We start from the raw sequence: 24,768 nt of genomic DNA, 5'->3' as shown, positions 1-24,768 counted from the left end.
CTACTTCCGATGCAGTCGTTGTGGACAAGTATTAGAAAGTACGCAATCAGGCTATTTTAGGTGCAAATTTTGGACACTTAAATTTTACAAAAAAAAAGAAAATTAATAAAAAAAAATTGAAAATTAATGGAAAATTAGTAAAATTATAATAAAAAAATAATAAATTTCATTTCCGCTAGGATTTGAACCTGCGCCGTTTGACTTTTTCGCTTCTTTTGCGAAGGTTTTGCAATTTATGAGAATATTTAATTTTTTTGTTGATTTTTAATGACCAAAATATATTTATACGAAAATATATGCCGAAAATAAAAAATAAAAACGATTCATAACATAAAAAAATATTTTTTAAAACATATTTGATAAAAAAAATTGCCGCTGGTGAGAATTGAACCTGCGTTTCTTATTTTTTCGTTCGTACTAATAAAGAACATATCGCGAAGCAATTAGAATGTTATTCCTTGGTGTCGTATTACGATCATACCACAAACATTTGAATTGACCTTTCGACGCTTAATGTTCAATGGCGTTTGTGGCTGAGTGTTCTAAGGCGTTCTGTTATGGTGCCAACAAACCCAGGTTCTACCCTGGTCGGAGCGAAAAAGGTTTCCAAATTGTAAAAAATTAGATAATAGGAAAATAATAGTGTAATAAAAAATATGGATGAAAAAAAGGGAAATTGGTTGAAATTTTTTTTTCGCTTTTTAAATTTCTTCATTCAAATTAACTTCCGGGGCACACCTCCCAAAGCAATGGAAAGGATCTAAAAAGGGAGTACTTCCGTCCTATGACAAGTCCATGTAAAATTCATTGGAGATGATCCAAGTTTGCACTACTTCCGGATCACAGATTGGGGATCCAAACTACTTTTTTGGAAGCTCTTTTTTTGCTGGGTGGTTATATCGTCTTAGAATTTCTCCCTGATCAAGAATATATATACTTTATATAGTCGGAAATCGATATTTCGATGTGTTACAAATGGAATGACAAACTTATTATACCACCGTCACCATTCTATGGTGGTGGGTATAAAAAAGCAACTATCTACTTTGGCTTTAAATTGGATTATTATTTATTTATTTATAATTAATTTACCTTTATATGAAATAATTTCATCTAACACTTATCTCATATTTTGTAGATTTGAATCTGTCTCATACTTTGAGATGCACAAGTAAAACACAAACAAACATCCAATTTTAAACAATATCTTTAATAATTGCATTAACAATATTGATCGAATTCATGTGCTGTTTAAGTATCCCAGCTAAATGTAGAGCTTACTTTGGTTGGTTTATCCGATAGATGCTTATTTATTTTTTAATTTTTTTTTTTAATTTTAAATTCACTTTCATCGTTTCCTTTCCATTGGTCTTTATTAGCTAATATGTGCATTCATTTTTGTAAATAAAACGTTTTTTTTTGCACTATCTCTAAGAAACAACCTTTCCCTTATTAAGTCATTTATGAATATTATGTTGATCATTTTTGGCATAATATTAACACATATATTAAACGTCACTATAGTGATCTTTAATACATGTGTTAGTGTGAGCTTTAGCTCATTTTATATTTCTTCATGTCTTACGTCTATTCCGGTTAATATACATAAATGTTCGTTCGATGTTCGTGTCTTAAGTCTTTTGTTTGTTGCTTTGCAATTTGTTGGAATGTTCCGAGTCTATCACTTCGGAAGACTTAAAACGTCATTTTAAAAGTGACCCTATGTCGATAATTGTTTTTTAATTGTGGTAGATTTGAAATCTAGCTTTTGTATAGATAATTTATAGCTATATTGAATGTTAGTAAATATTAAAATTTTTAATATTTTATAAATATGAAGCATATAAATAGGCGCAAAAAATATTCATATTACAAACCTATTATGTACATCACTTAACCATGATGACACATACACAAGTCGTATTGGATAAAAAGAAACAATTATGAAACAAGTATATCCATTTGTTAGTAAATACATATATTTTTTATAGAAGTGTATAGAAGAGTTAAATATAAAGAAAAAAAAAATAAAGACAAATTAAAATATTTTTGTGAAATTCAAACTACAAAAGTGAAAGAATTAATATTTTCCGTATTTTCACTATTGGAATAACTTAATGAGTCTCGAAACATAGAAATATATACAAGGTAGATGGCACGAAGTGCTACATTGTGACTATATTTTTTATGGATTTAAAAGATAAAAATATGTGGAAGTAATCTAAACTTCAGAATCCATTAAATTTTACTCGATATGACCACTTTTGCCTTTACAATTGTCCATTGTTAAACTAAAGGGGAATTTAGCTTATTCGTATTGCAAAATATTTATTTGGTTTAGTTTAAATTTCTTCGAAATACTAATGGAAAAGAAACACTTGAAAAATGGGTCATATCGGTCCACTTTTACGTATAGCCCCCATATAAACCGATCCCCAGATTTGGCTTGCGGAGCCTCTAATAGAAGCAAATTTCATCCGATCCGTTTGAACATGGTGTTAGTATATGGTCTCTAACAACCATGACAAAATTGATCCATATCGGTCCATAATTATATATAGCCCCCATATAAACCGATTCCCAGATTTGACCTCCGGAGCCTCATGGATGAGAAAAATTCATCCGATTCGCTTGAAATTTGGTACATGGTGTTAGTATATGGTCTCTAACAACCATGCAAAAATTGGTCCATACCGGTCTTAATTATAATAACTCCCATTTAAACCGATCCCAAGATTTGACCTCCGGAGGTCTTGGAGGAGCAAAATTCTTCCGATCCGGTTGAAATTTGGTACGTGGTGAAATTTGGTACATTGCGCTAGTATATGGCCGCTAACAACCATGCCAAAATTGGTCCGTATCGGTCTATATTTATATATAGCCAATCCCCAAAAATAATCTACCAAAATTTTATTTCTATAGAAAATTTTGTCAAAATTTTATTTCTATAGAAAAATTTGTCAAGATTTTAGTTCTATAGAAAATTTTGTCAAAATTTTATTTCTATAGAAAAATTTGTCAAATTGAATTATATACGTATTTAATCGGCCGTATGGACTAACTTACAATTGAGAAGACGGTGTTAAAAGCTTTTAAGATACCCTGCCATCAGCAAGCGTTACCGCAACCCAATTAATTCGATTGTGGATGATAGTCTTTAGTACAAGTTTCTATGCAATCCATGGTGGAGGGTACATAAGATTCGTTAACATAAATCTGGATACTCTGAATGCACAATTTGTTAGTCCCTTGATGATTAACGCTGATCAAGAGATAATGTCAATTACAAACAATAATTTTGAGTCCGAATTTGGTTTTAAAACTGTAACACAAGTTGAAGTTTACAACAGCTGTATGTCACTTAAATCCAACTCGGTTGGCTGTGATGAAATTGATCCCAAATTCATCAAGATTATTCTACCATACACTCTGCAATATATCACTCATATCTATAACTGCATTATTATGACCAGCACCTTCCCCGTGGCATGGAAAACTGCAAAAATTATTCCTATACTAAAAGGTAATGGCGAATTTCGTCCAATTGCGATACTACCATATCTATCCAAAGTACTAGAGAAAATTCTTCATATTCAAATTCAAAACTACCTGAATGAGAAAAACCTTCTAACCACACGACAGTCTGGATTTAGGTCTGCACACAACAATTTTTTTTCTGATTCAATCACCAAATTAATTGATCCAATTAATTTTTTAATTGAAATGTCTTCAATCACGACAATGATAGTATCAATCACAGTTTTAATTGGGCATAGAAAAAATTCTTGATTAAAAAATTAATTGATTTTTTCAGAAAATTTCAATTAATTTTTTTATTGATTCAATTAAAAATTTAATTGATGTTGATTGCAAAACTCAATTAATTTATTAATTAAAAAAGGTAACTATTTTTAATTATTTTCTGAATTGGCTTAGAGTTTTTATTTGGATTAACAAATTATTGTTTGAAATACATTTTTAATTAAAAATTAAAAAAAAATCAGCACTTTTTTTAACTGAATTAGTCTTCCGAATTTGATTAAAAAGTTAATTGTATCAATTAATTTTTTAATTAAAAATTTTAAAATTTTCAATCATTGACTTAGTTAACTTAATGTTTCTATCATGATTAAAATGTTAATTGTATCAATTAATTTATTAATTGGAAAAATTTTCAACTTCAATTAACTTTTTAATTGGAAATATTTTGGTGATATTTTTTTCTGTGTGGTCACAGCTGTCTCACTGCTATTACTGATGTCGTGGAAACATTACGGTCTGCTCTTGACAATGGTGATATAGCTTTTCTCATACTCCTTGATCACTCAAAAGCCTTTGACAGTGTCCTGCATCCAATACTATGTAATAAACTGAGATATAACTTTAACTTTGATTCGACCGCTGTGCGCCTAATATCACCATACCTCACAATGCGATCACAGTTTACAACCAACGGAATATACAACTCCTCCTTACTGCCACTTATTAGAGGGGTGTTCCTCTACATTGTTTTATGCCGCTGAGATTTTTGCGGGCTGTAATGCTTCGGACTACAGAAAACTGCAAACAACATTTAACATTGCTACACGATATGTGTATGCTTTGAGAAAATTTGACAGAGTCTCTCAGAGACAGAGCCGAATGTCCTGAAGTTGCCTCTTGAAAAATATCTAATGTATAAGTCGCTGATGTTTTTACATAAAATAATAAGCACATGCAAGCCAACATACTTATACAATAAACTGAATTTTGCCAGATCTTCTCGGGGTAGAACTATTATACAACTAAGCCATCGTCGTAGTTTATCTGAAAAACATTTCCTGATACGAACTATCCGTCTCTGGAACCAACTCCCAACTCCCAAATCACATTCAAACATAAGAAACAATCATAGATTCAAGACAAATATCATTAAAATCTATAGCGAATCCTGATGCTATCTACTAACAGAGTTCTCTTTTTCTCAGGGAATACATATAAAAACTTATTTAAATAATTTATACATACATATATTTGTTTTTTTATTCTTTAAAATTTTTTCAAACTTAAATATTGATAATAATAGTTGAATGATTTATCCTTACTTTATTATTTATAACAATGCATATTTAGTACTAAATTTATAAGATTTGTATCTTGTTGTACTGAAAATCCAAATCAAATAAATAAATGAAATGAAAATGAAATGAAACTCGGCCCGGCCAAACTTACTGCTGTATATACTTGTTTATATTCAAAAATTCAACACTTTAAATTTAGAGAAACATAACCTTGGCGATTGCTTCCAGAACTAAAAAGAATGTGCCTTCACAAGGTTGGAAAATCTACTAATTGCTAAAGTACACATTTATTCTCATTTGGTTTTTTTGTTTCTTAAACAATTATTGAATGCTTGACAAAACATTTGCTAATTTGAATGTGACACATTTGAACGTCACGTCTAGTATGGAGATCACATATGTCACATAGAAAACTGACAGTAAAAAACTTGTTATGATGAATTACATACGCAAATATCTCATCCATTGCAAATGACAAATGTGTATACTATCTTTTAACAAAAGAATATTTTTACACCTTTTTGTAAATTTATGAAAAAAATGGCCCATACGCATGTGCTCAAACAATTTATTTTTTTTTTGCATGTATATTTCAATAAAATTATTTAATTATTTCAAAATTTCTGGTGGCTTGCCAAGGTTAATTACCTTTTGCTATGCATTCTGAATCCATTTTCATGAAAGATAATAAAAACAAAACGAACTGAAAAGTTTTAGATGGAAAATCCCCAATAGACATTGTTGATACCAGCATGTCATGGAAATAGAACCGCAGAAAATGTCTGCACATTTGAAATTTTTGAAATGTGAAGCCGGCTGAAAAGCCGGGGGGAAAATGGTAAAATGTGATACACCTCAGTGAATTTTTTAAATACATCTCAACATTTTCATAAAATTCTGTTTTAGCCAATTAAAACAAAAACACAAGTACAAATGTCGGTGAGATAGGTCGGGACGAAGATCATAACATGACAATTGATAAGTCTCCTGCCTGTTACATAGATAGCGCTACTAAAATTAAATACTTGTGTTTAATTGGTATCCCTACTCTTTAAAAGATGCGCGTATAAATTTGACAGCAGTCGGATCATTTGATGCATGATTTCCATGCATGGCATAAAAAAATCCGGGAAGTGATTTATTATGAGAATATTCTGCATTGGTTTACCTTGAAAATAGAAATTAAAGTATTGAAATTCGATCTCAATATGGGATTAATACTTAAAATAGTTTGTAGAATAAAGAAAACTGCATGCAATAGAATATTGTTTTTATGTGTTTTCCGCTGTAAAGAAGTTGCCTTAGAAAAAACATTGCCTCTTTTAATAAAAGTAAACTAAAAATATTTTTGAAATTTTCTGGCTATTTCTTGCATCTTCACTCATATATTTGTCGCTTCCATTTGTTTCATTTACTTCTTAGCTCTTTTTCTATTATACAAACAATGTATAAAAATTATTAGATTTTATAAATTTTTCAAATTTTACCTTTCGACTGAGAATCGGCCCATATGGTTTGTAATCCAATGGGCCATGTAGGTTAGGTTAGGTTAGGTTATATGGCAGCCCGATGTATCAGGCTCACTTAGACTATTCAGTCCTTTGTGATACCACAGTGGTGAACTTCTCTCTTATCACTGAGTGCTGCCCGATTCCATGTTAAGCTCAATGACAAGGGACCTCCTTTTTATAGCCGAGTCCGAACGGCGTTCCACATTCCAGTGAAACCACTTAGAGAAGTTTTGAAATCCTCAGAAATGTCACCAGCATTACTGAGGTGGGATAATCCACCGCTGAAAAACTTTTTGGTGTTCGGTCGTAGCAGGAATCGAACCCACGACCTTGTGTATGCAAGGCGGGCATGCTAACCATTGCACCACGGTGGCTCCCATGTAGCTATTATTGTGATCAACAGACAATTAACGCTATAACCATCAATGCACAAGCAACCCATACAGTCAGGCAGTACTATTATTATTATACCACATTGTTGAGTACACACGAACTGATGTAAAGAAACTTTAGTTAATGCAAACAGGAAGCGTAAACGTGCGGTGGTACGTGGAACTTATAGACAATGGAAAATTACCAGATAAAATTGTGTTGTAATCTAATAAACTTCAAATATACGCAAAGAAAAAAAACGTGTGCCGAAAACGTTTTTCTTTCATTAGTCTGTGCTGAATTTCTTCGAAAATTTCAAACTTTTTCACCAAAAAATTTGGCTTACAAACTATAGGTTAGGTTAGGTGGCAGCCCGATGCATCAGGCTCACTTAGACTATTCAGTCCATTGTGATAAAACAATGGTGAATTGAGTGCTGCCCGATTCCATGTTAAGCTCAATGACAAGGGACCTCCTTTTTATAGCCGCGTCCCAACGGCGTTCCACATTGCAGTGAAACCACTTAGAGTAGTTTTGAAACCCTCAGAAATGTCACCAACATTACTGAGGTGGGATAATCCACCGCTGAAAAACTTTTTGGTGTTCGGTCGAAGCAGGAATCGGCCGAACAAACTATATGGTTCGCGGTTTGGTTCTCCGCCAAGGCAAAAGGTAAAATTAAAACAAAAACAAAAAAAATTATAAAATCGTACACAGAAAAAATTTCACGGAAATTTTTGCAATTACACAGAAAAAAATTTCACAAAAATTTTTCCAATTAAAATCTTAATTGAGTTTTAAAAAATATTCAATTAAAAATTTAATTGATTCAACAAATTTTTTAATTGAAATAAAAATCAATCACACAAATTAATAGTATCAATTAAATATTTAATTGGATCAATTAATTTTTTAATTGACTTTCAATTAATTTTTTAATTGATACTATCATTTCTGTGATCGAAGACATTTCAATTAAAAAATTAATTGGATCAATTAATTTCGTGATTGAATCAGAAATTTTTTTTTTGTGTGTAAGGTCCTAATTGGGTTTTAAAATATTCAATTAAAAATTTAATTGATTCAACAAATTTTTTAAACTTTTTTAGGTTTGCGACTATCGCAAAGTTGTAAACGTCGTAAACGTCACATACGCGTCGTAAATATAGAAAAAGTAACAAAAGTCGCAAACTCTAAATGCTTTAGTCGTGTCAGCTAGGCAGCGAATTCTATGATATCCTAGGCGATGGTATGTGCGAAGAAGTTTCAATTCTTAGGAATTTTCGGTTTTAGTCCCCACATTTTCCCTATTGCCTTTTGCACGAGTACAGGGCAACCCTGGTATCAATTAAAGTTTATAATTGGATCAATTAATTTTTTAATTGATACTATCATTTCTTTAATTGAAGACATTTCAATTAAAAATTATTTGGATCAATTAACTTCATGATTGAAGCAAAAAAAAATATTCATTCATTCTGTTTGTAACACAACGAAATATTGCTCTAAGACCCCATAAAGTATATTCTGGGTCGTGGTGAAATTCTGAGTCGATCTAAGCATGCCCGTCCGTCTGTTGAAATCACGTTAACTTCCGAACGAAAGAAGCTGTCGACTTGAATCTTGGCATAAGTAGTTGGTAGTGATGTAGGTCGGATGGTATTGCAAATGGGCCATATCGGACCACTTTTACGTATAGCCCCCATATAAACGGACCCAAAGATTTAGCTTGCGGAGCCTCCAAGAGAAGCATATTCTGGCTGAAATTTGGTACATGGTGTTAGTATATGGTCTCTAACAAACATGCAAAAATTGGTCCATATCAGCCCATAATTATATATAACCTCCAATATAAACCGATTCCCAGATTTGACCTCCGGAGCCTCTTGGAGGAACAAAATTCATGCGATCCGGTTGAAATTTGGTACGTTATTATATGGTATCTAACAACCATGCAAAAATTTGTCCATATCGGTTCATAATTATATATAGCCCCCATATAAACCGATCCCCAGATTTGACCTCCGGAGCCTCTTGGAGGAGCAAAATTCATCCGATCCGGTTGAAATTTGGTACTTGGTGTTAGTATATGGTTTCTAACAACCATGCAAAAATTGGTCCATAATTATATATAGCCCCCATATAAACCGATTCCCAGATATGACCTCCGGAACCACTTGGAGGAGCAAAATTCATCCGATCCGGTGGAAATTTGGAACGTGGTGTTTGTATATGGTTTCTAACAGCAATGCAAAAATTGGTCCATATCGGTCCAATTAATATATGTAGCCCTCATATAAATCGATCCCCAGATTTGACCTCCGGAACCTCTTGGAGGAGCAAAATTCATCCCATTCGGTTGAAATTTTCTTCCTACATTTTATTTCTATAGAAAATTTTGAATTATATAACATACATATTTAATTGTTTTTTTTTGTTTAATATATACATCGGACTATGTTAACTTTCAATTTAGAAGACGGTGTTAAAAAGTTTTAAGATACCTTGCCATCGGCAAGTGTTACCGCAACCCAAGTAATTCGATTGTGGATGACAGTCTTTAGTAGAAGTTTCTATGCAATCCATGGTGGAGGGTACATAAGATTCGGCCTGGCCGAACTTACGATCGTATATACTTGTTTTAATTTAGTTTTATAAAATTGTTTTTATATCGTGTTAAAGGATCAACGTTTATCAAAAAATGGTGTATACTTTTCTCCAAATTTGTTTGGAAAACAGTGAAAATCAAATGGTAAATGATATTTGTTTGTCTAAAATTTCGTTTGGGAGGAAAGAAATATTTTTTTTGCGTGTAAAACTATATTAAATATATCTGAAAAAATACAAAATATATTTGAATTAAATTACAAAGATAAGGAAAATGTCATTAGTTGATTTTATTAAAATTTTAACTTCATATTTTCGAATGTCAATTTCTTATTACATTTTCTAGAAGATATATTCTCGTTCATGGATATCCATGTAGAAGTCACATTGTCATTTGTATCTTTTTTATTTGTAAGATATCTGATCATTTGACGCTTCAATGAACATTAGGCTATTGTTTGATGATTCGTTAAATTTCCACGGCTTGCCTTTTTAAACAAAACAATTTGACGCTAAGTATACTTTTCGAGCACAATCAACCAACATAGTGGTATCATTTGTTGATTCCCCCTGTTTTAGTCTATACTCCTCGGTAGAATTCTAGCAGAATGTATTTACATTTTTGAGAATGTAAACACAGTCATGGTGGTGCTATTGCTATGCTATGTGTCACCTGCCTTCAATGAACTTGTTGCCTTTAGTCAATGTTCGAGTGTTTTATGTGAGTGTGACAGTGTTGCCAAATGATTTTCAAAAATATGTATGGATTTACGCAGACCTCGCTAAAAAGTCTAATAGGACCAAACAAAAAAAATGAAACGAAAGTCCGTCCACATGACCTACACTTGAACAATACCTTTTTCTGTAGTCCCTATGGACTTTTTTAATAAACGCCATATTAATTTCCCTTATTTGCTGCAGTACATAGATCAATTGAATGATACATTTTCCTTTTGTGCTTGAAGGTCGGAATAGGAGAATCCAGAGCATGGCTCTGTTCCGTCTGCAGGAATCAGATACCTCATAGTTCGGCTTTGTTTAGTGACCGATGCATGGAATAGCTGCAATTGCGGCCGAGTTATCCAACTTCTCCAGCAAATCTTATTCCGATTGAACAGTTATCAAGCGGGGATAAAGCAGGCAGTCTTAGAGCGACCAATAGGGAGGTAGGGGCTGGCTCCCATTGTATACCGTGCGGTACAGATCTATATTGCTTGTGGAGGGATACTGCTGAGGTAGAGGTATATAACGAGTACACGTCTAGCGGAGTGGTTTAAGAGAACATACCTCGCTTCATTGAATTATCAACAGAGAGGAACGTAACACGCTCAGAGGACGCTTGTTTCATACCTGCTAGCCACATTCCATAGGAGACGAGGTATAATTTCCTTTGGTACTGGATTAGACTGGTGATCGCAATGAGAATCGTGGGACTAAACTGATCGAGAGCAGACGTCGAGACAACGAAAACGTGGAATGCTTAGTTAGGTGGTAGAAGGAATGTCGTAATATGCTACTACCTTGATCGACGTGTAGGTGAGGTGGGGACGTGACTACGCGGGAAATATCAACCGGGTCGTTATGTGAAAGAGGACTTCGAATACATCTCCAAGTAGTTGACATGAATCCCCCTTAGTAAAGATGAAACAAGGTTGTCATCTTCTTTCAGACCAACGGGTCAGTATTTGCCTTCTTGGGAACATATTCGGCGAAGTCCATTTTGTGTAGTAACCCTGGATACCACCACCAGTACCATCAGTCAACGGTTTACTTTTACGAGATCGTTGATTTCTAAAATTAATATGAGACCACATTGAAACTGGTTAGGTAAATTTTTGACAGTAGTCATTGAAAGAGAAGAGGCGCATTTACACACACGGTAAAACCTAAAATACGGTTATTATGCAGGGATTGTAATCAGAATCACAAAACTTTATAACTTTTTGACTTTTTTAAAAATTTGGAAAGCCAAAGTGACAAGTTTTTGCATTTTTAAAATTATTGAGCTGCTGTTGAAAATTCGAGGTGATAGAATTCTCTACACCCAGAGAAGGAATATGATCACCTCAAACATGTTTTAAGAGCAAAATGTTATTTTTGGGTGGTGACCATGTAACATGGTTTTCGTAACCATGTTATTTTCTCGGAAATCATGTATCTGATTTCGGCAAGCAGGTTATATTTGACGAGAAAATAACATTTTAGTGACAAACATGTTACATGGTCACCATACAAAAATAACATTTTGCTCTTGAAAAATGTTTGAGGTGATCATATTCCTTCTCTGCGTGTATAAAGAATTCTATCACCTTTGCTTTGAAATTTGGAATATATAAGTGGTCGAGTACACAAAATATCTGGTACTAACATTCCCATATTAGAGATAGCATACAGAGAGAGGTGAACCCCGGTGAAGCATATACTCATATCACGTACCGAATTTCAACCGCATCGGATAAAATGTGCTCCTTCACGATGCTAAGGAGGTCAAATCAGTGGATCAGCTAATATGGGAGATAGATATATTTATGGACCGATATTCACAACTTGTTGCATGGTCATGTTCCTCCATGAGGTCCCAGAAGTAAAATCTTGGGGGTCGGTTTATGTATATTGGGAATATATAAAATTATGAACCCATATGAAACAATTTTTGTATGAATATTAAAATGCATATACTGACATCACGTACCGAATTTCAACCACATCGGAAGAGGCGGATGAAAAATCGGATGTCAAATCGGATGTCAAATTTATATGGGAGCTACAAACAATTATGGACCAATTTTTACATCGTTGTTAAAGGGCATATACTATCATCACGCACCAAATTTCAACCAGATCGAATGAAATTTAATCCGTCCAGAGGACACGGTTGCCACTCAAGCCATCTTATTTTGAAAAATTGTATTTCTATAGAAAATTTTGTCAAAATTTGCTTTCATAAAAAATTTTGTCAACATTTTATTTCCATAGAAAATTTCATCAAAATTTTATTTCTCTAAAAAATTGTTTCTAAATTTTTATTTCTATAGAACATTTTGTTAAAATTTTATTTCTTTAGAAAATTTTGTCAAAATTTTATTTCTACAAAAAATTTTAGCAAAATTTTATTTCCATAGAAAATTTCCCAAATTTTATTTCTATAGAAAATTTTATTTCTATAGAAAATTTTGTCAACATTTTATTTCTATGGAAAATTTTGTCAACATTTTATTTCTATGAATAATTTTGTCAAAATTTTTGTCAAAATTTTATTTCTATAGAAAATTGTGTCAAGATTTTATTTTTATTGAAAATTTTGTCAAAATTTTATAATTATAGAAAATTTTGTCAAAATTTTATAATTATAGAAAATTTTGTCAAAATGTTAATTTTATACAAAATTTTGTCAAAAATTTATTTCTATAGAAATTTTTGTCCAAAATTTATTTCTATAGAAAATTTTGTCAAAATTTCGATTTCTAGTGAAAATGTTCTCAAAATTTTTTTCTAAAGAAAATTTTGTCAAAATTTTATTTCTATAGCAAATTTATTCAAAATTTTATTTCTATAGAAAATTTTGTCAAAATTTTATTTCTATAAAAAATTTTGTCAATTTTTTTTCTATAGAAAATTTTCCCAAAATTTTGTTTGTATAAAAAATTTTGTCAAAATTTCATTTCTATGGAAAATTTTGTTAAAATTTTATTTCTATAGAAAATTTTGTCAAAATTGTATTTCTATAGAATGTTTTATAAAAAATTTTATTTCTATAGAAAATTTTGTCAAAATTTTATTTCTATAGAAAATTTTGCCAAAATTATATTTCTATAGAAAATTTTGTCAAAATTTTATTTCTATACAAAATTTTGTCAAAATTTTATTTCTATAGAAAATTTTGCCAAAATCTTATTTCTGTAGATTTTTTTTTAAATTTTATTTGCATAGAATATTTTGTCAAAATTTTATTTCTACAGAAAATTCTGTCAACATTTTATTTCTATAGAAAACTTTGTCAAAATTTTATTTCTATAGAAAATTTTGTCAAAATTTTATTTCTATAGAAAATTTTGTCAAAATTTTATTTCTATAGAAAATTATTATTGAAGTAACACTTATGTGGAGAGGAGTATTTTGCACAATGTAAAAAATTTTCGATTTCTGTAGAAAATTTTGTAAAATTTTGTTTCTATAAAAAATTTTGTCAAATTTGGTTTCTTTAAAAAATTTTGTCAAAATGTCATTTCTATGGAAAATTTTGTCAAAATTTTATTTCTATAGCAATTTATTAAAAAATGTATTTCTATAGAAAATTTTGTCAAAATGTTATTTCTATAGAAAATTTTGTCCCTCCAGAGGATCTAGAAGTCAAATTTTGGAATCAGTTTACATGGGGGCTATAAATAATTATGAACCGATTTGGGACGCATATAATTAAAGACCGATATGGATCGCACGATTGTTACAGGGCATATACGTACCTAATGTACCAAATTTCAGCAGCATCAGACGAAATTTGCTTATCCAAGAGGCATCGGAGGACAAGCCTGTGGGGTCAGTTTTTATGGGGCTTTGTCTAAAAGTGGTCCGATATGACAAATCCAGCAAAAAAGAGCTTCCAAAAAAGTAGTTTGGATCCCCAATTTGTGATCCGGAAGTAGTGCAAACTTGGATCATCTCCAATGAATTTTACATGGGCTTGTCATAGGACGGAAGTACTCCATTTGTGGATCCTTTGCATTGCTCTAGAAGTTGTGCCTTGGAAGTTCATTTGGATGAAGAAATTTAAAAACTAAAAACACAATTTTTTTTTCCAATTTCACTTTTTATTTATATCAGTACTTTTTGTTACATTTTCTTATTATCTAATTTTTACAAATGAAAAGCTTTTTTGCTTCCACCGGGAGTTGAACCTGGGTCTGTTGGAACCATAACAGAACACGATGCATCAAAAATGTTCAAATGTTTGTGATATGAATCTAAAATGACACCACGGCATGACATTCTAACTATTTCCTGAGATGTTCTCTATTATTATGAATGAAAACAAAAAAACCAGCGTGCTGTTCAAATTTCACTAGCGGCAATTTGTTTATTAAATATTTTTCTAAAAAATTACGTTTTTATGTTATACATCACTTTTATTTTGTGTTTTTTTTTTCGTCATACATTTCTTTGCAAAACCTTCTCAAAAGAACTTCCATGGAAGTTAACAAGTCAAATAACACAGGTTCAAATCCCAGCGGGGATGATTTTTTTTTATTATTTTTACATTTTTTTATTGATTTTCTATTATTTTTTAATTGTTCAAAACTTACATTTTCACTTAAAACGGCCTAATTCCGTACTTTCTAAAACTCGTCCAAAATAAACAAAAATCGTTATGGGATGCACTCTAAGAGGAATGTCTTTGTACTTGTCCAAAATGATAGCATAGGAAGTGGAAAAAATTGAAGGGAGATTCCGGGATGCGCTTTAAAATAAATGTTTGTGGAACAACCTTCAATATTTTTTGCGGGGAAGTTAGTATACCCCAACTTACGACGGTTGGTATACAAACATTTTGGATTAAAAAAATTATAATTATTTTTTTCTTTAGTCGAAAGAGTGAAATTGAAAAAAAGCTTCAAATATACGCCAAGATTTTTTTTGGGATTTTGCATCTTTGGTTTACAGCTTTTTTTAAGAAAAAAAAAATGACATATGCATTTAAAACAAGTAAGGAAAGTCTAAAGTCGGGCGGGGCCGACTATATTATACCCTGCACCACTTTGTAGATCTAAATTTTCGATACCATATCACATCCGTCAAATGTGTTGGGTGCTATATATAAAGGTTTGTCCCAAATACATACATTTAAATATCACTCGATTTGGACAGAATTTGATAGACTTCTACAAATCTATAGACTCAAAATTTAAGTCGGCTAGTGCACTAGGGTGGAACACAATATTACTAAAAAAATATGGGAAACATTTAAATCTGAAGCAATTTTAAGGAAACTTCGCAAAAGTTTGTTTATGATTTATCGCTCGATACACGCAAAAAAATAATTCTTTCCTCCCAAACGAAATTTTAGACAAACAAAGTTCGTTTCTCATTTGCTTTTCGTTGAAAGGAAGTGTATTTGGAAGAAAAGTATATACTTTTTGGGATAAACGTTTATTCTTTTCCAGGATGTAACAACAATTTCATAAAGCCTAACTCAAAAAAATTTTTTTCTGGCTAATTGCATTTTCCCTCCCACCTTTCTCACTTCCACGATTTTTTTAGTTCTTAGCACCTTTTTCTGTAATACAAACAATGTAGAAGAAATTATACAATTTTATAAATTTTTAAAATTGTTTTTACCTTTCGCCTGGACGGAGAATCGAACCGCGGACCATGCAATTTGTAAGCCAACACACTATCCACAGAGCTATGTAGCCGTTATTGTCATCAATAGACAATTACCCATATAAGTTATATTTATATAGCATAGCTTGCGGCGCCCACGAGCCGATTAAACAAAGTTTATTTCACAGAAAAATACATTTAGTTGGGCACCATGGAGCAGTGGTTGCTACGTCTGACTTGCATGCCAAGGGTCGTGGGTTCGATCCCTGCTTCGACCAAAGTTTTTTTTTCTTTTTTTTCTTTTTACATATATTCCAGATATGTTAGGAAGATTCCGAAAAAATGTTCAACATTACATTGTAGTATATTAAATTTTGAACTGTAAAATGTGTATTATTAAAGACTTAAAGTCAGAAAAGAACAGTGTTTGATATAAACGAAATGGACTGTGTTGTTGATTCAAAAATAACTTTTTTTATTAAAAAAATTAAGATTTTGTAACAAACGAATTTTTTTGGTGATAAAAGTGTATTCTTTTCGAAGCAATTCAAAAAACTCTAACAAAAGAAAAACGTTTTCGGTACACGTTTTCCAAACGTTTTTTTTTCTTTGCGTGTATATATGTATTAGAAATTTAGGAAAATTAGAGTCATTTTTACAACTTTTGGACTAAGCAATGGCGATTTAACAAGGAAAATGTTGGTATTTTGACCATTTTTTTCGAAATCACAAAAACATATATATGGGAGCTATATCTAAATCTGAACCGATTTCAACCAAATTTGGCACGCATAGCAACAATGCTAATTCTACTCTCTGTGCAAAATTTCAACTAAATCGGAGTTAAAAATTGGCCTCTGCGGTCATATGAGTGTAAATCGGGCGAAATCTATATATGGGAAATATATCTAAATCTGAACCGATTTCAACCAAACTTGGCACGCATAGCTACAATGCTAATTCTACTCCCTGTGCAAAATTTCAACTAAATCGGAGCAAAAAATTGGCCTCTGCGGTCATATGAGTGTAAATCGGGCGAAATCTATATATGGGAAATATATCTAAATCTGAACCGATTTCAACCAAACTTGGCACGCATAGTTACAATGCTAATTATACTCCCTGTGCAAAATTTCAACTAAATCGGAACAAAAAATTGGCCTCTGTGGGCAAATGAGTGTAAATCGGGCGAAAGCTATATATGGGAGCTATATCTAAATCTGAACCGATTTGGCTGATATTTTGCAAATTTTTCGAGACTCATAAAATATTCGGATGTACAGAATTTGAGGAAGATCGGTTGATATACACGCCAATTATGACCAGATCGGTGAAAAATATATATGGCAGCTATATCTAAATCTGAACCGATTTTTCCCTATTGATTTTTCCAAAATCAATAGGGTCTTTGAGACGAAACAGGACCCTATACCAAATTTTAGGACAATCGGACTAAAACTGCGAGCTGTACTTTGCACACAAAAATACATCAACAGACAGAGAGACGGACAGACAGACAGACGGACAGACGGACATCGCTAAATCGACTCAGAATTTAATTCTAAGACGATCGGTATACTAAACGATGGGTCTCAGACTTTTCCTTCTTGGCGTTACATACAAATGCACAAACTTATTATACCCTGTACCACAGTAGTAGTGAATGGCATAAAAATTATACTTTGAAGTAATTTGAATTTTTAAACAATCATATATTCATAATATATTTGAATAGCTTAGTTAATATATCGCCAAAGAAGAATAAAACGTTATTTTTAAACAAGTATATACGGCCGCAAGTTCGGCCAGGCCGAAGCTTATGTACCCTCCACCATTGATTGCGTAGAAGCGTTTAAAATTTCTATAGAAATAAAATTTTGACAAAATAAAATTTTGACATTTTCTATAGAAGTAAAATTTTGACAACATTTTCTATAGAAATAAAATTTTTTAAAAATTTTCTATAGAAATAAAATTTTGACAAAATTTTCTATAGAAACAAAATTTTGAAAAAAATTTTCTATAGAAATAAAATTTTGACAAAATTTTCTATAGAAATAACATTTTGACAATGTTTTCTATAAAAATAAAATTTTGGTAGATTATTTTTGGCTCGAGTGGCAACCATGATTATGAACCGATATGGACCAATTTTTGTGTGATTGGGGATTGGCTATATATAACTATAGACCGATATGGACCAATTTTGGCATGGTTATTAGCGGCCTTATACTAACTCCACGTTGCAAATTTCAACCGGATCGGATGAATTTTGCTCCTCCAAGAGGCTCCGGAGATCAAATCTGGGGAACGGTTTATATAGGGACTATATATAATTATGGACCGATATGGACCAATTCTTGCGTGTTTGTTAGAGACAACATTCTAACACCATGTTCCAAAATTCAACCGGATCGGATGAATTTTACTCCTCCAAGAGGCTCCAAAGACAAATCTGGGGATCGATTTATATGGGGGCCATATATAATTATGGACCGATGTGGACCAATTTTTGCATGGTTGTTAGAGACCATATAATAATACCATGTACCCAATTTCAACCGGATCGGATGAAATTTGCTCCTCTAAGAGGCTCCGGAGCTCAAATCTGGGGATCGACTTATATGGGGACTATATATAATTATGGACCAATTTTGACATGGTTGTTAGAGACAATATACTAACACCACAGACCAAATTTTAATCGGATCGGATGACTTTTGCTTCTCTTAGAGCAATCGCAAGCCAAATTTGGGGGTCCGTTTATATGGGGGCTATACGTAAAAGTGGACCGATATGGACCAATTTTTGCAAGGTTGTTAGAGACCATATACTAACACCATGTACCAAATTTCAGCCGGATCGGATGAGATTTGCTTCTCTTAGAGCAATGGCAAGCCAAATTTGGGGGTCCGTTTATATGGGGGCTATACGTAAAAGTGGACCGATATGGCCCATTTTCAATACCATCCGACCTACATCAATAACAACTACTTGTGAAAAGTTTCAAGTCGATATATACTTTATGGGGTCTTAGAGCAATATTTCGATGTGTTACAAACGGAATGACAAAGTTAATATACCCCCATCCTATGGTGGAGGGTATAAAAAGACCGTATTTTCTATCGAAATCAATAGCAAAATCCTTAAGGGAAGGTCAAATTCTTTGGGTCACTAATTTTTGAGTGATATTTCTTTAGTGTCTTCGATTTAGAAGTCAACCTGCACCCTCAAATCTAAACTACAACTAGGTAAAATAAATATATGATGGCAACTCTGGCACTAATAGTTTTATTTAGTCTCTTTTTATTTACGCTTCTTTTAACATTAATTCATTGTGGGATGTTGTCATTGAACCTGAAGTTAACAATGGAAAACTAAAGCAAACAAAGAATGTTCGCAAGAACTTTGGAAAGCAATTTCTGTCTTGGATAAATTCATGCAAATAACCAAATAACCAAAGTGGAAAACAGGGAACCTTTCCATTTGAAAGTAATTACAGGAAATGTCATACACACAATATAACATGATGATACAGGGACCTATTACATGGTCTTAAACTACACCATAATAGAGTGTAGAATGAGTGTAAACAATAACCATGACTTCTTTGACATTTCTAATGAACGTAGACAACAAAAAACTGCAGAAAAATCTTATGTATGAATTGTGACAATTTGGCAACAAATAATAGCTAATTTTCCAACAATTTCCTTTAATTTTTTTTTGTAAAGCTATGATAACAGAAGTCTAAAGCAAATGAGAGACTTTAACAAATAACCTAAACTATAATTATTGCTTATTGAAGGTAATACATTTAAGTACTTAGTTATAAACATTAATCATTTCTTTGGTGTGTGTGTAGGTTGTTTTTTGTTTGTTTGCCAGCACGCAAAAAGAAAAAAATCACGCTTGATGGGAACGACCTTTTCAAAGTGTTCTTCTAAGTTCTATTGTAGAATCTCTCATTTTGAAGATACATTCGAAGGGGTATTGCGAGACTTTAGTTGTTTTTTGTTTTTAATTTATGTAATTATCACATAAATAATCTTATCAATAATTCAACGTTTCGCTGTTAAGTTTTAAAATGTTTTGCAGGTGCTGTTTTATTTATGGGTACATGACCTTTTAGGAACCTCTAGAAATTTGCAATAAAAACGATTTAAATTGAAACAGTTTTTTTTATTAAGTATAGTAAAAATTAGTGATAATTTTCCTTTTCCATAGACGGAAAATAGGAAATATTTATACTGTAATATTATAATGTATTATAACATAATGTGTGGTTGTAAATACATACAGGGTGAGAATACACTTGGGTTAGTGGCTGTAGTTGTGCTAAGCAATAATTGAATGTGAGCGTTAATGGCGCGTGCGCAACCAACCGAAACACATGAATGTTGTAAATTAAAAATAAAGAGAAAACTTCTCAATTGTTATTATTTGTTGAAATATAAGTTTTAGTGTATGATCATTGAATTCTCATATACGTGCTCTCAAAAAGGGTAATACATAAACGGTTGTTGGAAAAATTTAAATTTATGGAACGACGAGTTGCCTGCAAAAGATCATGTGTTATATTTCAATTTCAGTCGAATAACAATTTGTTTTGCTCTAGCTTATTATGAAACCTAAATTTTAGGACTTTCTATTAACACGACTTTAAAGACATATTTCTTTAAAATAAAAACAAGTAAGGAAATTCTAAAGTCGGGCGGGGCCGACTATATTATACCCTGCACCACTTTGTAAATCAACATTTTCGATACTATATCAAATCCGTCAAATGTGTTGGGTGCTATATAGAAAAGGTTTGTCCCAAATACATACATTTTAACATCTCTCGATCTGGACAGAATTTGATAGACTTCTACAAAATCTATAGAGTCAAAATGTAAGTCGGCTAATGCACTAGGGTGGAACACAATGTTAGTAAAGAACAAGTATATACGGCCGTAAGTTCGGCCAGGCCGAATCTTATGTACCCTCCACCATGGATTGCGTAGGAACTTCTACTAAAGGCTGTCATCCACAATCGAATTACTTGGGTTGCGATAACACTTGCCGATGGCAAGGTATCGTAAAACTTTTTAGCACTGTCTTCTAAATTGTAAGTTAGCCCATACGGGGTATATATTAAACAAAAAAAGGCCGATTAAATACGTATATAATCTAGTTTGACAAAATTTTCTATAGAAATAAAATTTTGACAAAATTTTCTATAGAAATGAAACCTTGACAAAATTTTCTATAGAAATAAAATTTTGACAAAATTTTCTATAGAAATAAAAATTTGACAAAATTTTCTATAGAAATAAAAACTTGACAAAATTTTCTATAGAAATAAAATGTTGAAAAAATTTTCTACAGAAATTTTTGCATGGTTGTTAAAAACCGTATACTAAGACCACGTACTAAATTTCAACCGGATCGGATAAATTTTGCTCCTCCAAGAGGCTCCGGTGGTCAAATCTGGGGATCGGTTTATATGGGAGCTATATATAATTATGGACCGATATGGACCAATTTTTGCATGGTTGTTAGAGGCCGTATACTAACATCAGTTACCAAATTTCAATCGGATCGGATGAATTTTGCCCCTCCAAGAGGCTCCGGAGGTCAAATCTGGGGATCGGTTTATATGGGTCTATATATAATTATGGACCGATATGGACCAATTTTTGCATGGTTGTTAGAGACCGTATACTAAGACCACGTACCAAATTTCAACCGGATCGGATGAATTTTGCTGCTCCGGGAGGCTCCCCAAGCCAAATTTGGGGATCGGTTTATATGGGGGCTATACGTAAACGTGGTCCGATATGGCCCATTTTCAATACCATCCGACCTACATCAATAACAACTACTTGTGCCAAGTTTCAAGTCGATAGCTTGTTTCGTTCGGAAGTTAGCGTGATTTCCACAGACGGACGGACAGCCGGACAGACGGACGGACGGACAGACGGACGGACGGACGGACATGCTTAGATCGACTCAGAATTTCACCACGACCCAGAATATATATACTTTATGGGGTCTTAGAGCAATATTTCGATGTGTTACAAACGGAATGACAAAGTTAATATACCCCCATCCTATGGTGGAGGGTATAAAAATATGGGAAACATTTAAATCTGAAGCAATTTTAAGGAAACTTCGCAAAAGTTTATTTATGATTTATCGCTCGATATATATGTATTAGAAGTTTAGGAAAATTAGAGCCATTTTTACAACTTTTCGACTAAGCAGTGGCGATTTTACAAGGAAAATGTTGGTATTTTGACCATTTTTGTCGAAACCAGAAAAACATATATATGGGAGCTATATCTAAATCTGAACCGATTTCAACCAAATTTGGCACGCATAGCTACAATGTTAATTCTACTCTCTGTGCAAAATTTCAACTAAATCGGAGCTAAAAAATTGGACTCTGTGGTCATATGAGTGTAAATCGAGCGAAAGCTATATATGGGAGCTATATCTAAATCTGAACCGATTTCAACCAAATTTGGCACGCATAGCTACAATGCTAATTCTACTCCCTGTGCAAAATGTTAACTAAGTCGGAGTTAAAAATTGGCCTCTGTGGTCATATGAGTGTAAATCGGGCGAAAGCTATATATGGGAGCTATATCTAAATCTGAACCGATTTTAACCAAATTTGGCACGCATAGCTACAATGCTAATTCTATTCTCTGTGCAAAATTTCAACTAAATCGGAGCAAAAAATTGCACTCTGTGGTCATATGAGTGTAAATCGGGCGAAAGCCATATATGGTAGCTATATCTAAATCTGAACAGATTTCAACCAAATTTATCACGCATAGCTATAATGCTAATTCTACTCCGTGTGCAAAATTTCAACCAAATTGGAGTAAAACTCTGGCTTCTGGGACCGTATTAGTCCATATCGGGCGAAAGATATATATGGGAGCTATATCTAAATCTGAACCGATTTCAACCAAATTTGGCACGCATAGCTACAATGCTAATTCTTCTTTCTGTGCAAAATTTCAACTAAATCCGAGCAAAAAATTGGACTCTGTGGTCATATGAGTGTAAATCGGGCGAAAGCTATATATGGGAGCTATATCTAAATCTGAACCGATTTCAACCAAGTTTGGCACGCATAGCTACAATGCTAATTCCACTCCCTGTGCAAAATTTCACCTAAATCGGAGCAAAAAATTGGCCTCTGTGGGCAAATGAGTGTAAATCGGGCGAAAGCTATATATGGGAGCTATATCTAAATCTGAACCGATTTGGCTGATATTTTGCAGGTTTTTCGAGACCCATAAAATATTCGGATGCACGGAATTTGAGGAAGATCGGTTCATATACACGCCAATTATGACCAGATCGGTGAAAAATATATATGGCAGCTATATCTAAATCTGAACCGATTTTTTCAAAAATCAATAGGGATCGTCTTTGAGCTTAAACAGGACCCTATACCAAATTTTAGGACGATCGGACTAAAACTGCGAGCTGTACTTTGCACACAAAAATACACCAACAGACAGACAGACGGACGGACATCGCTAAATCGACTCAGAATTTAATTCTAAGACGATCGGTATACTAAACGATGGGTCTCAGACTTTTCTTTCTTGGCGTTACATACAAATGCACAAACTTATTGTACCCTGTACCACAGTAGTGGTGAAGGGTATAATTAATGGGATCATTAATTTCGTGATTGAATTAGAATTGTTTTTGTGTGTATGCTAAGCAAAATACGCATTCGTATTTTAAGGACATGACATAAGGACTTTGGCCTCACGACAATATTTTTCAGTGTGCCCTCAGCAATTCTGGAGTTCCGATTATATGGCAGCTGCATCACAATATGGACCGATATATGTAGACCATATCGTGCATATTTATTTGCGGACCCAATACAACACAGGTCGATGTCTTTATTATTGAAGGCTGTATAACAAAAGATAAACAGACGGACATCGTAGTCATTATACTTCGCGCCAATAGTTTTTGCAAAATCGCCTATCAGGCAGAGTTATAGCAGATATCAGGAGTGATATCTGAAGTCATGAGAACACTAGCGTATGTAGTGTGCGGTTTAAGTTTAAATGGGTGTCGTTACAATCTTTGCAATTCTCCCATTGATCATTTGCCATCATAGTAGCCTTCTCAAGCAGCAGGTAGCCAGAGGTAGTCCCTAACCTTGCCAACTCTTCCGCTTCGCAGTTCCCCTATGGCCAGGCACCCATATTAGGTGAATAATATACTACTCAGCCATCTCGTTGAGTGATTTGCGGCAGTCGATGGCCGTTTTCGAGTTAAAGAACACAGAGTCCAAGGATTTTATTGCAGGTTGACTGTCTGAGTACATATTAATGTCAACATTTGTTGTAACATTACTTCTCAGCCAATTCGTCACCTCCCTTATTGCTAATATTTCAGCCTGAAAAACACTACAGTGATTAGGTAATCTTTTAGCTATTCGAAGTTCCAGATCTTTAGAATATACTCCGAAACCCACTTGTCCATTCAATTTGGAGCCATCAGTGTAGAAATCTATATATGTATTATAAAACGGAATGACAAACATTATTATATCCCCATCGTATGGTCGTGGAAGTAGTCCACTTTTAAAGAAAAATTTATCGGAATTATGTTTACTTTGTGTTTATGTATATTTTTTCGATTTCCTCCATAATAATAGTTTTTTTTCTCTGATTGCAGGTAAGGATTTTGAATTGCTGGTATACGTTAATTTCCACATACAAAACATGTGAGTATTCTCTACGGTTACGTTACTTTAAAAATTATTTCTTTATATTGAGGAAATTTGCCTTATTTCAAAAATGTATGGCTTTACCAGAGGGACGCAAATTAACACAAGTATATACACAGAAAAAAGTTTCACGAAAATTTTT

General features: G+C 32.9%; 1 protein-coding gene across 4 annotated transcripts in view; it reads left to right on the top strand.

Moving 5' to 3' along the window:
- f (espin protein forked) overlaps positions 1–24,768 on the top strand; it is a 368,923-nt gene that overhangs the window by 154,509 nt on the left and 189,646 nt on the right. Inside the window, exon 2 of one of the 4 annotated variants that reach the window (XM_075302419.1) lies at positions 24,575–24,623. The exons of the other annotated variants lie outside the window; for them this stretch is intronic. Coding sequence (XP_075158534.1) covers positions 24,575–24,623 — 49 coding nt within the window. The remainder of the gene's footprint in view (positions 1–24,574; positions 24,624–24,768) is intronic. 4 annotated transcript variants of the gene reach the window in all.

Source organism: Haematobia irritans, chromosome 3, assembly GCF_050003625.1.
Source record: "Haematobia irritans isolate KBUSLIRL chromosome 3, ASM5000362v1, whole genome shotgun sequence".
In the NCBI taxonomy this organism is placed as follows: Eukaryota; Metazoa; Arthropoda; class Insecta; order Diptera; family Muscidae; genus Haematobia; species Haematobia irritans.
This window is presented reverse-complemented; position numbering and strand designations above follow the sequence as displayed.